The sequence below is a fragment of the Bactrocera tryoni genome, chromosome 5 (genome assembly GCF_016617805.1).
Source record: "Bactrocera tryoni isolate S06 chromosome 5, CSIRO_BtryS06_freeze2, whole genome shotgun sequence".
Classification (NCBI taxonomy): domain Eukaryota; kingdom Metazoa; phylum Arthropoda; class Insecta; order Diptera; family Tephritidae; genus Bactrocera; species Bactrocera tryoni.
In genome coordinates, this window is record NC_052503.1 from 2505224 (window position 1) to 2528075 (window position 22852).

Here is a 22852-nt window from a genome sequence, read left to right on the forward strand (position 1 = left end):
AATGTAGATTTCATATATGATTTACTAGTTGGATTTTTCCCTTTTTTTGACCTGTATTCCAAACGTAAGAGTTGGCATCACTTTTTTTCATCACTGATTTTTCTTCGCTAGCAAATTGCGGACGTAATCAAATTTTCTCTTGCAAATTTAATTTCAAATTAGTAATTACAAACTTGATTGTATATTCCAGCGAATAAATCATGGGAGATTCGCTGGAGAACGCTGATACATCTGTGGAGGCGGTAGCAAATGTAACCATAGTCGATTATGGAGCATTTGCTAATTATATACGTAAAGCGGTCACCATCCTACTTCCTGAAGAAGATGTTGTACCACCTGCATTAAACTATGCTCTGGAGAATCCAGATAACCAGGAACGTATAAAGAAGTTTCTTTCGGATCCTCAAATACAAGCACTGTACATCCAAAGGAACTGTTTGAAAGGTAATTGGGATTTTACTAACGGTATTTGGTTACATATATTTCTGTACCTAGCAGCTACCTACGCCCATTGTAAAATGGCGTCTATTGCAAACATTTTGTTCAAGTGACGAATTTGGTTTACAAGTTTTTAATTTGGGCTTATACCATGCGGTCATTGAGAAGTTTAGATATCTAACACATGCACGACTCACAGTTGGATTAAATTTGAAAGTCCAATTAGTAAAATCGATATTAAATTTTTCCAATATTCTAATTAGAAAAGTATCTTGACATTTGCACAGTGATGTCGTATTTCTATGGGTGATGACTCATGATGATGGTATGTAATCTACTACGCATAAACACCTTTCGGTTTCTATTACTGACTTTGTCTGTTAACCGGCTATTGCATCTTGGTAGTGGTATCCCGCACAAGTAAACAATACACAGCTGCTATTTGTTTACAACCGGCAATTTTCATAATTTTTTTTTGTGATTTGCAGTGGACTTTTGCGCAATGTGTGGGAGGGAGATAGAAATATAAATATTCATATGTTGGGTTATATACATACATACATAAATGAAAATTTCATTTGATTTAGCTTTGATGTTTAATATATTAAAATTATTAGTTGATGTACAGTTGTCATATATTGAATTATCTATTTTAAAATATACATATATATTTCATTTAGAAGATGAAAACGAACAGCCAGCTGAGGGAGAGGAAGAGAAGGAGTTCGTCACCTATCAGATAAGTAACGATGTTCACTTCACCAACAGTCGCATGGCATCATTGGCTTGTATCAAACGGGGAGCTGTAATTGAGGCAGACAAATCAATACACTCTCAGTTGCGTTTGATAAACTTTTCCGATGGCTCACCTTACGAAACGTTGCATGCATTCATTTCCAAATCTTTGGCACCGTACTTCAAGTCATATGTCAAGGAGTCAGGACGTGCTGATCGTGACGGTGATAAAATGGCTCCATCTGTTGAAAAGAAATTGGCTGAATTAGAGATGGGACTCTTGCATCTTCAGCAAAACATAGATATACCGGAAATTACACTAACGGCACATACATCTGTTAATTCGGTAATACGTAAATGTGCCGATGAAAATCGTAAAGCAAAAGTGGCAGATTTTGGTGATAAAGTGGAGGATTCATCCTTTCTTAATCAACTGCAGAATGGTGTTAATCGTTGGATTAAAGAAATCAAGAAAGTGACCATGTTGGATCGTGATCCTTCGTCAGGCACTGCTCTGCAGGTATATACGAATTCATGCGCAACTTATACATATATAAAAATAGTTCTTCAATTCATATCGTTATATGAATTTTTCTTTAAAATTAGGAAATCTCATTTTGGTTGAACTTGGAGCGTGCTCTGTATCGCATACAGGAAAAGCGTGAATCACCGGAAGTTGCTCTCACACTGGACATACTCAAACATGGCAAACGTTTCCATGCCACCGTGTCATTTGATACCGACACTGGTCTCAAACAGGCCTTGGCTATGGTTGCCGACTACAATCCCCTCATGAAGGACTTCCCAATCAATGACTTACTATCTGCTACCGAACTGGAAAAGATACGCCCAGCGGTGCAGCAAATATTTTCGCATTTGCGAAAAGTACGTAATACAAAGTATCCAATACCGCGTTGTCTCAAATTGATTGAGGCCATTTCACGTGATCTCTCACAACAATTGCTGAAAGTATTGGGTACGCGTCGTCTCATGCACATTCCATTTGATGAATTCGAACGTGTAATGAATCAATGCTTCGAGATATTCAGCTGCTGGGATGACGAGTATGATAAACTGCAAGGTTTACTGCGTGACATAGCCAAGAAGAAGCGTGACGAACATCTAAAGATGGCATGGCGCGTATCGCCGGCACACAAGAAGCTGCAGACACGCATGGAGCATATGCGCAAATTCCGACGTCAGCATGAACAGTTGCGCACCGTAATATTACGTGTCTTACGTCCCACGAAGCAAGCGCAAAATAACGATGCCAATGCAGCGGAAACCAAACAACCGTACAGTTTGGAGGCGGCCGATGCCAATGCCATCGAGGAGGTGAACTTAGCTTATGAGAATGTGAAGGAGGTGGACTGCTTGGATATAACCAAGGAGGGCTCAGAAGCTTGGGAGGCAGCTGTCAAACGTTATGAAGAGAAAATTGGTGAGTTAAAGGAAACAAAATACTATGAAAGTTTCACTACTTTGACACTTTTGTAGACCGTGTTGAAGCACGTATCACTGCACATTTGCGCGATCAGCTAGGCACCGCTAAGAATGCCAATGAAATGTTTCGCATTTTCTCGCGCTTCAATGCGCTCTTCGTGCGTCCGCATATACGCGGCGCCATACGTGAGTATCAGACACAACTTATACAACGCGTCAAGGATGATATTGATGCACTGCATGAGAAATTCAAGGTACTCTTCTAATACATGACTTCAAAGTTAGAAATTCTTATTTATTGATTTTTGGCTTAGGTGCAATATCCACAAAGCAAAAGTTATCGCCTCTCGACGGTGCGTGACTTGCCGCCCGTAGCTGGTTCCATCATTTGGGCGCGTCAGATCGACAATCAATTGACCATGTATTTGAAGCGCGTTGAAGATGTGCTGGGTAAAGGCTGGGAAACTCATTTGGAGGGGCAGAAGCTTAAAGCGGACGGTGACAGTTTCCGCAACAAGCTCTCTATATCTGAAGTGTTCCAGGAGTGGGCACGCAAAGTGCAGGAGCGTAATTTTGGCAATTCCGGACGCATCTTCACCATCGAATCGACACGTTCGCGCACCGGTCGCAGCAACGTGTTGAAATTGCGCGTAAACTTTTTGCCCGAAATTATCACACTCTCCAAGGAAGTGCGTAACATCAAGAATCTGGGCTTCAGGTTAGTTTTAAACCAGCAGCGCTTATACAGATTTTTCAACTCTCACATTTACCACCATTTAGGGTACCACTTACCATTGTCAACAAGGCACACCAGGCCAATCAAATTTACCCGTATGCAATTTCATTGATTGAGAGCGTGCGCACTTACGAACGCACCTTGGAAAAGGTATAAATATGTATATATTTGCGTTGATTTTGCACTGATTTAACACACATACACATAAGTCAATACCACTAATCCACCACATTTTTGAAACTAATACCATATACCTACTTGCAACACCTTTACAATTGCTTACATATGAAAACGCATGTACTTTAAATTGCGTGCAGCTTGAATACTCGTATTAACATACAAAGTACATACATATCTACTTGTATTTTATTTGTTTTTTTTTTTTTAATGTTAGCAACATTTTGTGCTAATTTCTAACGCATTGATATTTTGCAGACTTAGTTTATTTAAAATTGTTGTTGTGTTTCATCTCTTTTTGCAAGGGTTGCAAATTCTGTATTAAAAAATAATTGAATTAAATTTAAAATTATTTTTTTGTAATCCCGAATATCTCAATTTAAAAAAATTTTCAACTTTTATAATCCAAACATCAGATTGAAAAAAAATAATAATAATAACCCCAGGTTTATTATTAAAAAAATATATACATATATTTTCGAATTTACATTTCTTCGCCCTTGCGTACTTCATGTTCTACCATCATATTCGATACTCTAGAGCAATGGTCGGCGAATTAGCACTTACAAACGATTTAATAACATAAAAAGCTGAGTTTCTTTAGCCATGTCTGTCTGTTTGTATATATGTATGTGAACTAGTCCATCAAATGTTGTGATAACGATCTGAAGTTTTAAGAAGAAGGATGTGTCTTTACATGAGAATCTGCTTATTTGTCGGAATCGCCGACCTCTACGCATACAACTGCCATACAAACTGCACGATCAAAATTTAGTTCTTGTATGGAAAACTCTTTTTTGTTAAGGGTGTTCTACTTTCGGTGCTTTCGACGTTAACTTTGTTTCTTTTTTGTTCATTCTGATTTTGGAATTAAAATCTAAATCCAAAATTATGTTTTCGAAATTTCAATTAAAAACTAATTATATAATTTTGTTTGCCAAATTGTATATTCAAAATATTTAAGTAAGAAACTTGCAACCCTGATATCGGCTTAATCCTACTTTCGTTGTAAGCTCGCAAACATGCAGACTATTCCAATTAGATTCTTAAATTAAATGTCTCCATTATGCTTCTCTGTTAAATATCACCTAATTATACACTATAATATCTATTAATATGCCACTAAACACGCAACGATTTTAAACTGTCTCTCAACAAACAATATCGAATACCTCCCTCTCTTACATGCAGCTAAATAATAGGAGTTTAGCACAAAATTCAGTATTCAAGGTAGTGTTATTGTTAATAAATGTCTCTTAAATAGCATTATGTATTTATATAATCATTTGCACTTAGTATATTTTATATCACAATCGAAATAATTCTTACATAACATACTAGTTTATGCAAATGCATGCTTTGAACATACGGAGAGCAACTTTATGCGCACTTTCCCTTACGTAATACAAGTATTTTACAAGATTTTCCTTACTTATTAGATTGAAGATCGCGCGAGTATTGTGCCACTCGTGGCTGGCTTACGTAAGGAAGTGCTGAATTTGATTTCTGAAGGCATTGGTTTGGTTTGGGAGTCGTACAAACTCGATCCCTACGTTTTGCGTCTCTCCGAATGTGTCACACAGTTCCAGGAGAAGGTGAGTTTGCTTAAAATTTAGCCATAAACCGTTAAGTGAGCGTTGATTCACTTGCACTTAGGTCGAAGATTTGCTTGTTGTCGAAGAACAATTGGATGTTGATGTGCGTTCATTGGAGACTTGCCCTTACAGTGCAGCTACTTTCACTGAAATCTTATCGAAAATTCAACATGCCGTCGATGCTTTGTCACTGAAACAATACTCCAACTTGAATGTGTGGGTCACACGCCTGGATGAAGAAGTTGAAAAGAAATTGGCTATGCGTCTGCAGGCCGGCATACAAGCTTGGACCGAGGCATTGACTGGTGGCAAGAAAGAACGCGATCTTTCCATGGACACCGATGCCCCTGCACAGCCGACGCACAAGCTGGGCGGAGAGCCACAGATTCAAAATGCTATACACGAGATACGCATCACCAATCAGCAAATGTATTTGTATCCCTCCATCGAGGAGGCACGTTTCCAAATCATGCAACAATTGTTCGCATGGCAGGCGATTGTCACCTCGCAGGTGCGCCTGCAGAGCACCCGTTATCAAGTCGGTTTGGACAAGCATGCGCCACCCACTTATCGCAACTTGTTGACAAAATTGCCGGAAGCCTTGATTTTGGAGAATGCTTATGGCGCCATTGAGAATAAAATCAGCGAAGTGCGTAATTATGTCGAGGAATGGTTGCGTTATCAGAGTTTGTGGGACTTGCAGGCGGACACCTTGTATGGGCGTTTGGGTGAAGATGTCAACTTGTGGATTAAATGCTTGAATGACATCAAGAAATCACGTACCACATTCGATACATCCGATACGCGTCGTGCCTATGGTCCGATTGTTATTGACTATGCTAAAGTGCAAGCCAAGGTCACCTTGAAGTATGACTCTTGGCATAAGGAGGCATTGGGCAAGTTTGGCACCTTGCTAGGCAACGAAATGACTACATTCCACTCGAAGGTGTCCAAGTCGCGTACCGATTTGGAGATGCAAAGCATTGGTAAGTTCAAGAAATTAAGTTAACAAACTTGAATTTGGGGTAAAAGGGTCACAAAAGGTAGGGCCGGGAATTTTATTACTAAATACAATACTGTTAAACTCACGGATTTATTATGCACGTGCCACGGCCTACTTCCGAGCAAATTTTAGTACAAAAAGTAGTACCGATATGTTCATAAATTTATTAAGGGCGTGACACCCCCTACTTGTAGGTGAAATTTCATATTTCATAACGGTCCACACTTTAATTCGCCTACTTACTAAATGAAAATAATATTTACGCGTCAAATTATTTTTCATCGCAACAGAGGCGGCCAGCACTTCGGATGCCGTTAGCTTCATCACTTACGTACAATCACTGAAGAAGGACATGATTTCTTGGGACAAACAAGTGGAGGTGTTCCGTGAGGCGCAACGCATACTTGAGCGTCAACGCTTCCAATTCCCCAACAACTGGTTGCATGTGGACAACATCGAAGGTGAATGGTCGGCATTCAATGAGATCATTAAGCGCAAAGACACAGCCATACAAACACAAGTGGCCAGTTTGCAAGCTAAAATTGTGGCCGAGGATAAGGCTGTGGAAACACGCACGCTTGATTTCTTGAACGACTGGGAGAAGAACAAACCCACTGGCGGCAAGATAAGACCCGACGATGCACTGCAACATTTGCAATTGTTCGAAACGAAATACTCACGTTTGAAGGAGGAGCGCGATAATGTGGCCAAGGCCAAGGAGGCGCTGGAATTGCAGGAATCTGCTATACCCAATAACAGCTCGGAGCGTATGAATGTCGCCTTAGAGGAGTTGCAAGACTTGCGTGGTGTCTGGAGTGAGCTTTCTAAAGTTTGGACACAAATCGATGAGACCAGGTGAGTGATTTTCTTTCTCATTATTGCTTAAGACAAGTTTATATAATAACTGTTTAATTTACAGAGAGAAACCATGGTTATCGGTGCAACCACGCAAATTGCGTCAGCAACTCGAGGCAATGATGACTCAACTGAAGGAGTTGCCCGCACGCTTGCGCATGTATGAGTCATATGAATATGTGAAGAAACTCATACAGAGTTACATTAAGGTGAATATGCTGATCGTTGAGCTTAAGTCGGATGCTCTCAAGGAGCGTCACTGGAAACAACTGACCAAACAGTTACGTGTTAACTGGGTCATCTCCGATTTGTCGCTCGGTCAAGTGTGGGATGTGAATTTGCAGAAGAACGAAAATATCGTCAAGGACATCATACTGGTGGCACAGGGTGAAATGGCATTAGAGGAATTCTTGAAGCAAGTGCGCGAATCGTGGCAGAGCTATGAACTAGATCTGATTAACTATCAGAATAAATGTCGCATCATACGTGGTTGGGATGATCTATTTAACAAAGTCAAGGAACACATTAATTCGGTTGCCGCTATGAAACTCTCACCCTACTATAAAGTTTTCGAGGAAGAAGCCTTGACATGGGAAGAGAAACTGAATCGCATAAATGCCCTGTTCGATGTATGGATTGATGTGCAACGTCGTTGGGTCTACTTGGAGGGCATTTTCTCTGGTAGCGCAGATATCAAAACATTGCTGCCGGTGGAAACTTCACGTTTCCAAAGCATCAGCTCCGAGTTTTTAGGTCTCATGAAAAAAGTGACCAAGTCACCGAAAGTTATGGACGTATTGAATATACCGGCCGTACAACGTTCGCTGGAACGTCTTGCTGATCTGTTGGGTAAAATACAAAAGGCATTGGGCGAGTATTTGGAGCGTGAGCGTACCTCCTTCCCACGTTTCTACTTCGTGGGCGATGAAGATCTTTTGGAGATTATTGGTAATAGCAAGAATATTGCACGTTTACAGAAGCACTTCAAGAAAATGTTTGCCGGTGTTGCTGCTATTTTGTTGAACGAGGATAATACCGTTATTTTGGGTATTTCGTCACGTGAAGGTGAAGAAGTTAAATTCATGAATCCCGTATCCACGGTTGAACATCCCAAAATCAATGAATGGCTCTCACTCGTCGAGAAGCAAATGCGTTTTACTTTGGCTTCACTTCTGGCACAAGCCGTACAGGACATCAAACAGTTCCGTGATGGTAAAATTGATCAGCAGAAGTACATGGAATGGTGTGACAAATATCAGGCACAGATTGTCGTGCTTGCTGCGCAAATTCTGTGGTCGGAGGATGTGGAAGCGGCCTTGCAACAAGCCTCGGAGAGCAATAACTCCAAGCCAATGCAGCGCGTGTTGGCCACTGTCGAGTCTACACTGAACGTGCTCGCCGATTCCGTTTTGCAAGAGCAGCCACCACTGCGCAGACGCAAATTGGAGCATTTGGTATGTGTTCAGATAGTTTTCCTGGTTGCTTATAGAAACATTTTTCATTTAATAAAAAAATTGTATTGTTTTTCTAGATTAATGAGTTCGTTCACAAGCGTACCGTTACACGCCGCTTGATTGCCAATGGCGTCACAAGCCCTAAATCCTTCCAATGGCTTTGCGAAATGCGTTTCTACTTCGATCCACGTCAAACCGAGGCAAGTAAAGCGGCTCATTAATAAATATATACATTTTCTTGTCGATCTTACTGTATACTCTCCACACAGGTGCTGCAACAGCTGACCATTCACATGGCTAATGCCCGTTTCTACTATGGTTTCGAATATCTAGGTGTACAGGATCGTCTTGTGCAGACACCACTTACGGATCGCTGTTACTTGACCATGACACAAGCGTTGGAATCGCGTTTGGGCGGTTCGCCCTTCGGTCCAGCTGGTACCGGTAAAACTGAGTCTGTCAAAGCTCTTGGCAATCAGCTTGGTCGCTTTGTATTGGTCTTCAATTGTGACGAGACTTTCGATTTCCAAGCTATGGGTCGTATTTTTGTTGGTCTGTGTCAGGTTGGCGCTTGGGGTTGCTTTGATGAGTTCAATCGTTTGGAGGAGCGCATGTTGTCGGCTTGTTCACAACAGATACAGACCATACAAGAGGCACTCAAATACGAGATGGACACGAATAAGGAGAGTATTACTGTTGAATTGGTTGGCAAGCAAGTGCGCGTCTCGCCTGATATGGCTATATTCATTACCATGAATCCAGGTTATGCTGGTCGCTCCAATTTGCCCGATAATTTGAAGAAACTCTTCCGTTCTTTGGCTATGACGACTCCCGATCGTCAACTCATTGCTGAGGTCATGCTGTTCTCACAAGGTTTTCGTTCTGCCGAAAAGTTAGCTTGCAAGATTGTGCCATTCTTCAAGCTTTGCGACGAACAGCTGTCCAATCAAAGTCATTATGACTTCGGTTTGCGTGCGCTCAAGTCGGTGTTGATCTCGGCTGGTAATGTGAAACGTGATCGCATTATGAAGATTAAGGAAACAATGCGTCAACGCGGTGAGGAGAATATTGACGAGGCTTCAGTGGCTGAAAATTTGCCAGAGCAAGAGATCCTCATACAATCGGTTTGTGAGACCATGGTGCCCAAACTTGTGGCCGAAGATATACCATTGCTCTTCTCTTTGCTGAGCGACGTTTTCCCCAATGTTGGCTATACACGGGCCGAAATGAAGGGACTAAAGGAGGAGATACGCAAAGTTTGTCAAGAAGACTATTTGGTTTGTGGCGAAGGTGATGAACAGGGTGCTGCCTGGATGGAGAAGGTAAGCGAATGAACGGATTACATTTGTATGTTTGTTGTTGTTATGTTAGTGAACGACTGTTACTGTCTTGATATAACGTATGTAAGTTGTGAAGGAGTGATTGAACACTTATATTCTCGCAATATAGAGATTGAGAAGTCAACAGCTATATCCGTGTGTGTGTATATACACGAACTAGTCCCTCTGGGTTTGAGATGTCGATCTGAAATTTTTCACTTGTCCATTTCTTCGAAAGGGCCACTATAGCACATAGCTGCCATACAAAGTGAATTATTAAAATAAAGTCCGTGTGTGAAAAACTTCTTTATTCGACAAAATACTACAATCAACGCTACAATCTCCGAACAAATTGTTCAAATCGGGCTACTATAGCTTATAGCTGCCATAGAAGCTCATCGGCCAAAATCGAGTCCTTGTATGGAAAAGCTTTTGTTTGTGAAGGGTATTACAACAATTTTTTTATTTAACTTGCGAGAGTACCCAATGTTCGGTTCCTCCCGAACTTAACGCTTTGTTGCTTATTTAGTTATTATATCGTGCTTTGTCTCAAACAAAAGAATTATCGAGCACTTCCTACGCACAAATATTTGTTATTGCACTGTACTTATTTCGTGTAAATTGATGTGTCTTCTTCGTAATTTGACAATATTTAAGAAGATTCTCCTAATGTATGCACTTTGATATTTAATTAATGCTTGCTTTACACGCGCAATTACCGAAAATCACTGAATGAACATATACATAACGTTGATAAAACAGAATGCGCAAGGATTCGGTGAGACGTGGGTGGAAAAAGTAAGACGCTTAAACCCTTCCGATTTCTTATTTTACAACCAATATAAATATTTTTTATCAAGCAAGTTTAGATAGTCGAAATTTGTAATTTGTAAACGTACTGCGATGCCTGAATACATTTTCCTATTGCTTGCCAATTTGATTAGTGCCAAAATTTAAGCTTGCTCCTCATTATCCACTCAAATTTCCGCTTTCATTTACATGTACTCTAATATGCGTAACACTTTACCATGAATAGGTGCTGCAATTGTATCAAATCTCCAATCTGAATCACGGTTTGATGATGGTCGGTCCATCCGGTTCTGGCAAATCGACCGCCTGGCGTACTTTGCTCAAAGCTTTGGAGCGTTTCGAGGGTACTGAAGGTGTTGCGCATGTCATCGATCCCAAAGCCATTTCCAAGGAGGCGCTCTATGGTGTTATGGATCAGAATACGCGCGAGTGGACCGACGGTCTCTTCACCCATGTGCTGCGTAAAATCATCGATAATGTGCGTGGGGAAATCAACAAGCGTCAATGGATTATCTTCGATGGTGATGTCGATCCCGAATGGGTTGAGAATTTGAATTCCGTTTTGGATGACAACAAATTGCTCACCTTGCCGAACGGAGAACGTCTATCGCTGCCGCCCAATGTGCGCATAATGTTCGAAGTGCAGGATCTGAAGTTCGCTACACTTGCCACCGTCTCACGTTGTGGCATGGTTTGGTTCTCTGAGGATGTACTCTCCACTGAAATGATATTTGAGAACTATCTGTCGCGATTGCGCAGCATTCCACTTGAGGATGGCGATGAAGATTTTGTTGGTGTTGTTAAGCCAGCTACTAATAAAGATAAAGAAGAAGAGGTTTCGCCATCACTGCAGGTGCAACGTGATATTGCTTTGTTGTTGCAACCATACTTCTCGGCTGATGGCATTGTGGTGCGCAGTTTGGAGTATGCCATGGAGCAAGAGCATATTATGGACTTCACGCGCTTACGTGCACTCAGTTCGCTATTTTCGATGCTTAATCAAGCTGCAAGGTGCGTAGACTTATATTTTCAACTGTACTGAAGACTAGTGGACTAGTGTCAGAAATAAAAATTTTGGAATTTTCGCTGCAAAAATTGATTTTCACATATTTTGAGGAAACTTGTGTTACAAAAACAACAACAATTTCATTATCACTACTATTTCAGAAATGTGCTCAACTTCAATTCACAACATCCCGATTTCCCATGTTCTGCCGACCAACTGGAGCAGTATATACCGAAAGCACTGGTTTACTCCGTACTCTGGTCCTTCGCTGGCGATGCTAAACTTAAAGTACGCACTGATCTGGGTGACTTTGTGCGCAGTGTTACCACCATACCGCTGCCGGGCGCTGCTGGCGCACCTATTATCGACTACGAAGTTAGCATGAATGGCGAATGGGTGCCATGGTCGAACAAGGTGCCGGTTATTGAGGTTGAAACACACAAAGTGGCCTCACCTGATATTGTTGTGCCCACATTGGATACTGTGCGTCACGAGTCGCTCTTATACACTTGGCTGGCCGAGCATAAGCCATTGGGTGAGTTTTTTAAATTTTGAAGATTCACCAATTCTCTAATAATATTCTCTATCTCTTCCTATCTACATATATATAGTATTATGCGGTCCACCTGGTTCTGGTAAAACGATGACATTGTTCTCAGCACTACGTGCTTTACCCGATATGGAAGTGGTTGGCTTGAATTTCTCCTCAGCTACCACACCCGAGCTTTTGCTCAAAACTTTCGACCACTATTGCGAGTATCGAAAGACACCTAACGGTGTTGTGCTTTCGCCAGTGCAGGTATGAAAAAAATTCAAATATATTGCCTTTTTGTCTTATACTTCGATATATTTCTCTTTTTTGAATTCAGATTGGCAAATGGCTCGTGCTATTCTGCGATGAAATCAATTTACCGGACATGGACACTTACGGCACACAGCGTGTAATATCATTTTTGCGTCAGCTGGTCGAACACAAGGGCTTCTATCGCGCCAGTGATCAAGCTTGGGTTTCGCTAGAACGCATACAATTCGTGGGCGCTTGTAATCCACCGACAGATCCGGGTCGTAAACCACTTTCACACCGTTTCCTACGTCACGTGCCAATCATTTATGTAGACTATCCGGGTGAGACTTCGCTCAAACAAATCTACGGCACCTTCTCGCGCGCAATGTTGCGCATGATGCCGTCATTGCGCGGCTACGCTGAACCGCTGACCAATGCTATGGTCGAATTTTATTTGGCATCACAAGATCGCTTCACACAAGACATGCAACCGCACTATGTGTATTCGCCGCGTGAGATGACACGTTGGGTACGTGGTATTTGCGAGGCCATACGTCCGCTTGATTCGTTACCAGTGGAGGGTTTGGTGCGTTTGTGGGCGCATGAGGCCCTACGTTTGTTCCAAGACAGGCTGGTTGAGGAATCAGAACGTCGCTGGACTAATGAGAATATCGATATTGTGGCACTGAAACACTTCCCTGGTATCAATCAAGAGGAGGCATTGACACGCCCCATTCTCTACAGTAATTGGTTGTCTAAAGACTATATGCCCGTTAATCGCGAAGAATTGCGTGACTATGTGCGCGCACGTCTCAAGGTATTCTATGAGGAGGAGCTCGACGTACCGCTTGTGCTGTTCGATGAAGTTTTAGAACACGTCTTGCGCATCGATCGTATATTCCGTCAGCCGCAAGGCCATTTACTGCTGATTGGTGTGTCTGGCGCTGGCAAAACGACACTTTCACGTTTCGTCGCTTGGATGAATGGTCTCTCGATATTCCAAATTAAAGTACACAACAAATACACTGGTGAAGATTTCGATGAAGATCTACGTTGTGTGCTGAGACGTTCCGGTTGCAAAGATGAAAAGATCGCTTTCATTTTGGACGAGTCGAATGTTTTGGATTCCGGCTTCTTGGAACGCATGAATACGCTGTTGGCTAACGGCGAAGTGCCCGGTCTGTTTGAGGGCGATGAGTACACCACACTGATGACACAATGTAAGGAGGGCGCACAACGTGAGGGCTTGATGTTAGACTCAAGTGATGAGTTGTATAAATGGTGTGTATAAATATATTTTTCAGCACGCACAAATAACTACAATTAATTGAATGAAAATTTACAAACATTTCCTTCATATTCTCCGTCGTACAGGTTCACTCAGCAAGTTATGCGCAACTTGCACGTGGTCTTTACCATGAACCCGTCAACAGACGGTCTTAAAGATCGTGCGGCCACCTCACCCGCGCTCTTCAATCGTTGCGTGCTTAACTGGTTCGGCGACTGGTCGGATTCGGCACTATTCCAGGTGGGCAAGGAGTTCACCACACGCGTCGATTTGGAAAAACAAAATTGGACCGCACCCGATTTCTTCCCATCAGTGTGCCCCTTGGTGCCGGCACAACCAACACATCGCGATGCGGTCATCAACAGTTGTGTGTATGTACACCAAACGCTGCATCAAGCCAACGCACGACTCGCCAAGCGCGGCGGTCGCACCATGGCGGTCACACCACGTCACTATTTGGACTTTATACATCACTTCGTCAAGTTGTACAATGAGAAGCGTAGCGACTTGGAAGAGCAGCAATTGCATTTGAATGTCGGTCTCAATAAAATCGCGGAAACTGTCGAGCAGGTGGAGGAGATGCAGAAATCATTGGCCGTTAAGAAGCAAGAGCTGCAGGCCAAGAATGAGGCAGCCAATGCTAAGCTCAAGCAGATGTTCAAGGATCAGCAAGAAGCCGAGAAGAAGAAGATACAGTCGCAGGAGATACAAATACGCTTGGCCGATCAGACGGTGAAAATCGAAGAGAAACGTAAATATGTCATGGCCGACTTGGCACAAGTGGAACCGGCTGTAATTGAGGCGCAACAAGGTAAACGCTTGCTTGTATGCTACAAACAAGCCATAAACTATTTATTTATGTTTTAATGAGATTGAAAATGTTTAAGTTTAATTTAAGCGACTCGTTTAACGGAACACTCTAAGGTTCAAGTGATATTTTTATATATTTTAGTGTAGAAATTTTCAAGTAGCGCACATAAATATATTTATACTGTTAGCAGGTTTATACACTGGTGACATTTATATGATTTGATATTTTAACATCCCTTTTTATTTGCTTTTGACCACCGTTTAAACCAACTGTGCATTTCTTGCAAACACTTTATCACTTTAGCTGTAAGCGCCATTAAAAAGAAACACTTGGCTGAGGTGCGTTCCATGGCCAATCCACCGGCTGTTGTTAAGTTAGCATTGGAATCAGTCTGCGAGCTGCTCAGCGAGACTGCCACCGATTGGAAAGCGATACGTGGCATACTTGTCAAAGATAGTTTTATACCGTCCATTGTTAATTTGAGAACAGAGAATATCACGTACGGCAATACACAATACTATTATTTATCATTACTTATGTATATTGTAAACTAATTTAACTATAATAATAATATTAAGCAAACCAAATTCAAAATTGTCACTTACACACACGCCCACACGCATATATATAAATATACACAGCATAAATATGCCGCAACAGACAAGAAACCAAACTCCAATATAACATTTTTGTACACAGTCGCCATCTTTTCACCCCAAACACATCCAAATTGGCTTCATGTGGCTATTGTGAAAATTACTTATACACATACACATACATATACATATATACTATTAAACAATGGCGCAGTATTGTATATTATAATTGTATATCTAAAACATATCCATATGATTTAAATAACCGCGCTGGGGTTTACTAAACTCTTACTTTTGTTTTTCAATTACACATTTATTTATTTTTTAATTTTATTAGTATTATTTAAATTTTTTTTAGTTTTTTTTTTTTGCATCGTCCATTTTCAACGAAATAATGCATTCACCACATTTTTGCATCTGCTCAGCACATGTGTATAGTAATTTATATAATTACCGTTACTCTTATGTGTGTTTTCTAATTTTACAATAATATATTTGAACTACTTATAATAGTGATTTTAATATATTTATATCACAAAAATGTAGAATGAAGCGCCTAAATGCATACTACTTATATAAGTACATACATATATGTTTTTTTAAGGCAGATACAGTTTTATTTAATAATTATTCGTTTATGTATTTGAATATTAATAATGTATTTAACAAAACCAAAACTATATTTTATAATATAGACTTGTTAAGAGTGCTTGGATAAAAATTCTGAAACACACACTTAGGCGCATATGCCCATTCCGCGTAATTGGGTATGAAAATATGAATGAAAACAAGAAAAAACGATAACTTCGATTGCACCGGAGCTATAATACTTTTTATAAATGAAAAAGACCTTTTTTCGCTGGGTCAGTTTGAGCGACAGCTATGTTATAGCGGTTCGATCTAAAAAAAAAATCAGAGATTGTAATGTTAAATCTAGTCAAATAATAATTGAGTCTGTTTCTGCTAATTTTGGGTTGCTAAAACCGAACATGATAGTAAGAATTCCCTAACACGTAAGATTTTATCTGTTGTACTCACGGGGTGTAGGGGTCAAACCACCACCATTTACTAAAATCCTAAAAATAACTGTTCGTGATGGGAAATTTTTTGAACTCAAATTCGCATTCGCAAAATGACTGTAAACTAGTGTAATTATCAAAATTCGCACTCCCAACAAGTCGACTTTATTAAATTAAGTTAATAATTACTAAACTCTATACATTATTTATATACAAAAATATGTCTGTGTCTGCAGGTTTTGGTTAGCAAATAATATTTTTTTTAAATAAGTACAGGCAACCTATACAACATGCCAGCAATCAAGTTGTTGGATCGGACTTCTGCATAGAACCACAGCATACATATTTAACAACAACACGATGAATAGAAATGTGCCTCTTAATGTATATTTATAACAGTTTTAAGCCAATTAGCATTAATGATTCTACTAAATGAGTCAGTTTATAACATTTTTTTTGTTTTTTACTTGCTACTACCATACTATTACTACTTTTTACTCACCACACACTCACCACCAACCCCGCTTGATTCACTTTAGCCGTTAAATCGATACGTAAGCAACAACTTGTTGAAGTTCGTACCATGGCCAATCCACCATCGGTGGTGAAATTGGCTCTGGAGTCAATCTGTCTGCTACTGGGTGAGAATGCGACCGACTGGAAATCAATTCGTGCTGTTATAATGCGAGAAAACTTTATAAATTCAATTGTATCTAACTTCAATACTGAAAATATAACGTAAGCATGAAAACAACAACAACAATATAATAAGTTAACTTTTGTTTATGATTTTGTTGTTTAAATTTTTTTTATTTTTTTTTTTTGTTCTTTGGTTCTTTTTTGTATTATTTGACTTAGCTGTGCAATTGATTGGTTGTTTTAATTGATATTTCATAATTTATTTAACTAAACATAACTCCTACAATACAAATGAAAAATAAAAAAACTTAAAGCATTTAAAAAAGTATTTGAAAAAGAGATTAAGAATAGCAGAAACAATTTGTTAATTAATTGTAAATATAAATTTTATAAAAAGATCAGGTTTATTTTAAGAAATTAACATTGGCATAATGAAATTCTTTTTAATTTTTAATTATCAATTTTTTTTATTATTTGTTTTTTTTCTATAACTACTATTATTTTTTTAATTTTTATATGTACATATTACATATATATAAATTAAAAAATTAAAATAATTAAATATATATATATATATATACTTTGATCAGCACTATATATATATATTTAATTATTTTAATTTTTTGTAATACATTTTTTTTTAATAATTTTTTAATAAATAATTTTTTAATTATTATTATTATTTTAGTTATACTTTTATTTATTTATTATTATTCTTTTTAATTCCTCCAGTGTTTTTTTTAATTATTTTATTTTTTTTGAATAAATTTTTTTAAATTATGTTTTGATTAATAATTTTTTTTGTTATTTTTTTTATTATTTTTTTTAATTGATAATTTTTTCATTATTATTATAATTTTTAATTATTTTATTTTTTTTTCATTTATTTTAATTTTTTTTTATTTGTTTAATGTTTAATTATTATTTTTTAATTAGTAACGTTACTTTTTTGGTGGAAATACTTGTTTGTTTAATTTTAATTCATGCAGCTATGCAAAATACAGCTATTCCGATCAATTGCACCAGCTTTTTTGTTAAAGCAACATTATTCTTTATTTATTTTTAATTTTCAATTATTTACTTTTTTTGTTGTAGTTTGATTTTTTTTAGTTAAACAAGTTTAGTCTTCCCCCCTTCTACTGCAATTGGATAGACGCGTTTTCGTAGTATTTGCCCTAGCGTTGTGAAAAACGTATTCATAAGCGTTTATCGCTTGGTTCGTGTTATATAACTTGATTTGTATTATATTTTATTAATTTGCATTTTTTGTTGTAATAAATTCGGTGTTGGTATTATTATTTTTTCTTTAACTCGACGTTAACTGCTTAAGACCTATTAATTGCGTAAAATTCCCATTTTTGGTTCTGGCTTTTAGTTTGTTTTTTATTGTTAATAGTAAACGCTTTGCTTGCATAACATACACTTCGATTGGTGATTTTTTATTCATGTACACATTTTGAAAAAAAAAAAACAAAAATTTAACAATAATTTTATGGAAATTAACATAATTTGTATTTTAATTAAAAATAATGCAGCGATGAGGTGCGCGAAAAGATGAAGAACAAATATCTCAGCAATCCGGATTATAACTTTGAGAAGGTCAACCGCGCCAGTATGGCTTGTGGCCCTATGGTGAAATGGGCCATTGCACAGGTAAATAAGCAAAAACTTCCCACACAAGTGTGACTATAAACAATTTTCCATCTCTATTGTCACAGATTGAATACGCCGACATGTTGAAGCGTGTCGAACCACTGCGTGAGGAATTGCGTTCGCTCGAAGAGCAAGCCGATGTGAATCTGCAAAGCGCCAACGAAACCAAGGAGCTCGTTGAACAGCTCGAGCGCAGTATTGCCGCCTACAAGGAGGAGTATGCACAGCTCATTTCACAGGCGCAGGCCATCAAGACAGACTTGGAGAATGTGCAAGCCAAAGTTGACCGTTCGATTGCTTTGCTGAAGAGCTTGAACATCGAACGCGAGCGTTGGGAGTGCACCAGCGAGACATTCAAATCGCAAATGTCCACTATTATTGGCGACGTCTTGTTATCGGCGGCATTTATTGCTTACGGTAAATTATAAATTGAATGTTTATTTCGTACAAAGAGTCACTTTCTTTTAAAAACTTCCAACAGGTGGCTACTTTGATCAGCACTATCGTTTGAATCTCTTCACCACTTGGTCGCAGCATCTACAGTCGGCCAATATACAATATCGTGCTGACATGGCGCGTACCGAGTATTTGTCGAATCCCGACGAACGTTTGCGTTGGCAAGCGAACGCGCTACCGACCGATGATCTCTGCACTGAGAACGCCATTATGCTTAAGCGTTTCAACCGCTATCCACTTATTATCGATCCCTCAGGACAGGCCACCACGTTCTTGCTCAATGAGTATGCTGGAAAGAAAATTACGAAAACTTCATTCTTGGACGATTCATTCCGCAAAAACTTGGAGTCGGCATTGCGTTTCGGCAACCCATTGCTTGTGCAAGATGTTGAGAATTACGATCCGATATTGAATCCTGTGCTCAATCGTGAATTACGTCGCACTGGCGGTCGTGTGTTGATCACACTCGGCGATCAGGATATCGATTTGTCGCCTTCATTTGTTATTTTCTTGTCCACACGTGACCCAACTGTGGAATTCCCACCGGACATTTGCTCACGTGTCACTTTTGTGAACTTCACTGTAACACGCAGCTCTTTGCAGTCGCAGTGTTTGAATCAAGTATTGAAAGCTGAGCGCCCAGATATTGATGAGAAGCGTTCGGATCTGTTGAAATTGCAAGGCGAATTCCGTTTGCGTTTGCGTCAGCTGGAGAAGAGTCTGTTGCAGGCTTTGAACGATGCAAAGGGTAAGATTCTTGATGATGACTCCGTGATTACTACGCTGGAAACATTGAAGAAGGAAGCGTACGACATCAATCAAAAGGTGGACGAGACGGATAAGGTTATTGCAGAAATTGAGACTGTCTCGCAACAGTATTTGCCGTTGTCGGTGGCTTGCAGTAATATTTATTTCACCATGGACAGCTTGAACCAGGTGCACTTCCTCTATCAATATTCGCTGAAAATGTTCTTGGACATTTTCTCCACTGTCTTGTACAACAACCCGAAGTTGGATGGCAAGAGCGAGTACTCGGAGCGTTTGGGCATCGTCACGAAGGACCTCTTCCAGGTGAGTTGTTGCTTGCGAGCTCAAAGAAATTAGTTTTATTATGTATTTTCTATAAAATATGCCTATACCTATGCCATACCTATGCCTTCGCAGGTCTGCTATGAGCGTGTGGCACGTGGCATGTTGCACAATGATCGTCTGACATTCGCTTTGCTGATGTGCAAGATACACCTCAAGGGCACTTCAGAACAAAATTTGGATTCAGAATTCAACTTCTTCTTACGCAGTCGTGAGGGTCTGTTGGCCAATTCGACACCGGTCGAAGGACTAACTGCCGAGCAAATAGAAAGCGTTAACCGTTTGCAAACACGTTTGCCCATTTTCCGCAAGTTGATTGAAAAACTAAAATCGATGCCCGAGCTGGGCGCATGGTTGCAACAAAGTTCTCCGGAGCAATGTGTGCCACAATTGTGGGATGAGTCAAAGGCACTCTCACCCATCGTTAGCTCTATACATCAATTGCTGTTGATACAAGCCTTCCGACCGGATCGTGTCATTGCCGCCGCACATAAGGTGGTAGATGCTGTGCTCGGAGTAGATTTCATGCCGAACGCCGAGAAGGAATTGGACTTGGCCGCTGTTGTGGAGAAGCAGTTGAACTGCAACACACCCGCATTGCTGTGCTCAGTGCCCGGTTTTGATGCCTCCGGACGTGTGGACGACTTGGCTGCGGAGCTCAATAAACAGATCTCGAGTATTGCCATTGGTTCGGCGGAGGGCTTCAATCAGGCTGAGCGCGCCATCAACATGGCCTGCAAGAGCGGTCGCTGGGTGCTGCTGAAGAACGTACACTTGGCACCACAATGGTTGGTGCAGTTGGAGAAGAAATTACATTCGCTGCAGCCACATTCGGGCTTCAGGCTATTCCTCACCATGGAGATCAATCCCAAGGTGCCGGTCAACTTGTTGCGCGCCGGCCGCATTTTCGTTTTCGAACCGCCGCCAGGCATACGCGCCAACTTGTTGCGCACATTCTCGACGGTGCCGGTGGCACGCATGATGAAAACGCCCAGCGAACGTGCACGTCTCTATTTCTTGCTGGCCTGGTTCCATGCCATCGTGCAAGAGCGTCTACGCTACGTACCGCTTGGCTGGGCCAAGAAGTACGAGTTCAATGAGTCGGATTTGCGCGTCGCGTGCGACACGCTGGACACCTGGATCGACACGACCGCAATGGGTCGCACCAATTTGCCGCCGGAGAAGGTGCCATGGGACGCGTTGGTCACACTGTTGTCACAATCCATCTACGGCGGTAAAATTGACAACGATTTCGATCAGCGTTTGCTGACCTCATTCCTGAAGAAACTGTTTACGGCACGCAGCTTCGAAAGCGATTTCGCGCTTGTGGCCAATGTTGATGGCGGTGCCGGCGGTCAGCGACACATCACCATGCCCGACGGTACACGTCGTGATCACTTCTTGAAGTGGATCGAGAATTTGTCCGACCGCCAGACGCCTTCCTGGCTCGGTTTGCCCAACAATGCGGAGAAGGTGTTGTTAACCACACGCGGCACAGACTTGGTGAGCAAGCTCCTGAAGATGCAACAGCTAGAGGATGACGACGAATTGGCTTACAGTGTGGAGGAGCATGCCGAGGCCGCTACTGCAAATGCTACGCGTCAAGAAGATGGCCGTCCCTCATGGATGAAGACATTGCACAATTCGGCAACAGCATGGTTAGAACTTTTGCCCAAAAACTTGCCCGTGCTCAAGCGCACCGTGGAGAATATCAAAGATCCATTGTATCGTTACTTCGAACGTGAAGTCACTTCGGGCGCTAAATTGTTGACAACCGTCATTTCCGATCTACAGGATGTAGTGCTGATTTGCCAAGGTGAAAAGAAGCAAACCAATCACCATCGCTCGATGTTGTCAGAGTTAGTACGTGGCATCATACCGAAGGGTTGGAAGCGCTACACCGTGCCAGTCGGCTGCACCGTTATCCAATGGATCACTGATTTCAGCAATCGCGTGCAGCAGTTGCAGAAGGTGTCGAAGTTGGTATCGCAAGCAGGCGCCAAAGAGTTACAGGTGTGTATCAATTCGGTTTGATATTTAACCTGAAAAATACTAACGGTATATTTAATTTTCGTAAAGACATTCCCCGTTTGGTTGGGCGGCTTATTGAATCCCGAAGCTTACATCACAGCGACGCGCCAATGTGTTGCTCAGGCAAACAGTTGGTCGCTGGAGGAATTGGCTCTGGAGGTGACCATTACCGAGTCGAGTGCAAATCCCGATCAAAAGGATAGTAGTTTCGGCGTAACTGGCTTGAAGTTGCAAGGCGCACAATGCAAGAATAACGAGCTACTCTTGGCTTCGACAATTATGATGGACTTACCACTCACCGTACTCAAATGGGTGAAGTAAGTAGCAGTTGTTTGATTTATTGCTCATATTTGCTGGAGTTCCATACTAAATATTTTGTGTATTTGTGTTCTTTGCAGGGCTTCCACTGAGACGCGTGTTAGCAAGCTCACCTTGCCGGTTTATTTGAACTCTACGCGCACGGAGCTTTTGTTCACCGTTGATTTGGCTGTCGCTGCCGGTCAGGACCCACATAGCTTCTACGAGCGTGGTGTTGCTGTGCTTACTTCCACCGCTTTGAACTAAATTGGGCGGGTGAAGAAGTATATATTTATCCAATTATCTAATAAATTAAAATATTCAATATTATCATAAATAGCCAACTAAATTTGCTTGCTATATCATATATGTATATGTATGTACACACTTACAAAGTGTTTTTGGCTTCAATATAACAGTGTTAATCAATGGCATTCAATATTACAAATATTCAATACCCAAACGTTAAATAAAATTTAATCAACATGCATTCAAAATATTTAGAGGCGTTATTTTTTACATGAAAGTTTTTCCTTAAAAAGATTTTTTTAAGGAAGAACATATAAGGAAACTATGGCACCAATGAAATAAAACTTTCTTAGTGCAATAAATAGTTGG

The 22852-nt window shown here is 40.5% G+C and overlaps 1 protein-coding gene across 5 annotated transcripts; it reads left to right on the forward strand.

Annotated features, from left to right (window-relative positions):
* The first annotated feature begins 129 nt into the window (after positions 1-129).
* Positions 130-22733, forward strand: LOC120777201 (dynein heavy chain, cytoplasmic). 5 transcript variants are annotated; one of them, XM_040108372.1, is made up of 25 exons: positions 130-444; positions 1119-1693; positions 1780-2614; positions 2671-2870; positions 2931-3334; positions 3397-3502; positions 4969-5124; positions 5186-6110; positions 6418-6982; positions 7047-8436; positions 8514-8636; positions 8706-9758; positions 10518-10553; positions 10792-11576; positions 11733-12106; positions 12183-12370; positions 12441-13636; positions 13730-14454; positions 14758-14953; positions 18244-18361; positions 18427-18778; positions 18843-19888; positions 19982-21919; positions 21986-22254; positions 22336-22733. In XM_040108372.1, the coding sequence occupies exons 1-25, from the start codon at positions 201-203 to the stop codon at positions 22499-22501; spliced, it is 13965 nt and encodes a 4654-aa protein (XP_039964306.1). In that variant the 5' UTR covers positions 130-200; the 3' UTR covers positions 22502-22733. The 5 variants fall into 5 exon arrangements, with proteins under 5 accessions (XP_039964306.1, XP_039964304.1, XP_039964305.1 ...); XM_040108370.1 differs by lacking the exon at positions 14758-14953 and adding an exon at positions 16609-16807 and having other exon boundaries at positions 131-444; XM_040108371.1 differs by lacking the exon at positions 14758-14953 and adding an exon at positions 16609-16807 and having other exon boundaries at positions 131-444; positions 1122-1693.
* The last annotated feature ends 119 nt before the right edge of the window (positions 22734-22852 follow it).

Excerpts from the sequence above, each read along its gene's own strand:
- LOC120777201 (XM_040108370.1), top strand. The coding sequence starts at position 201 with ATGGGAGATTCGCTGGAGAACGCTGATACATCTGTGGAGGCGGTAGCA. Across the intron at positions 2,615-2,670 it reads ACGTTATGAAGAGAAAATTG|ACCGTGTTGAAGCACGTATC; the intron begins GTGAGTTAAAGG and ends ACACTTTTGTAG. Across the intron at positions 9,759-10,517 it reads GTGCTGCCTGGATGGAGAAG|AATGCGCAAGGATTCGGTGA; the intron begins GTAAGCGAATGA and ends TTGATAAAACAG.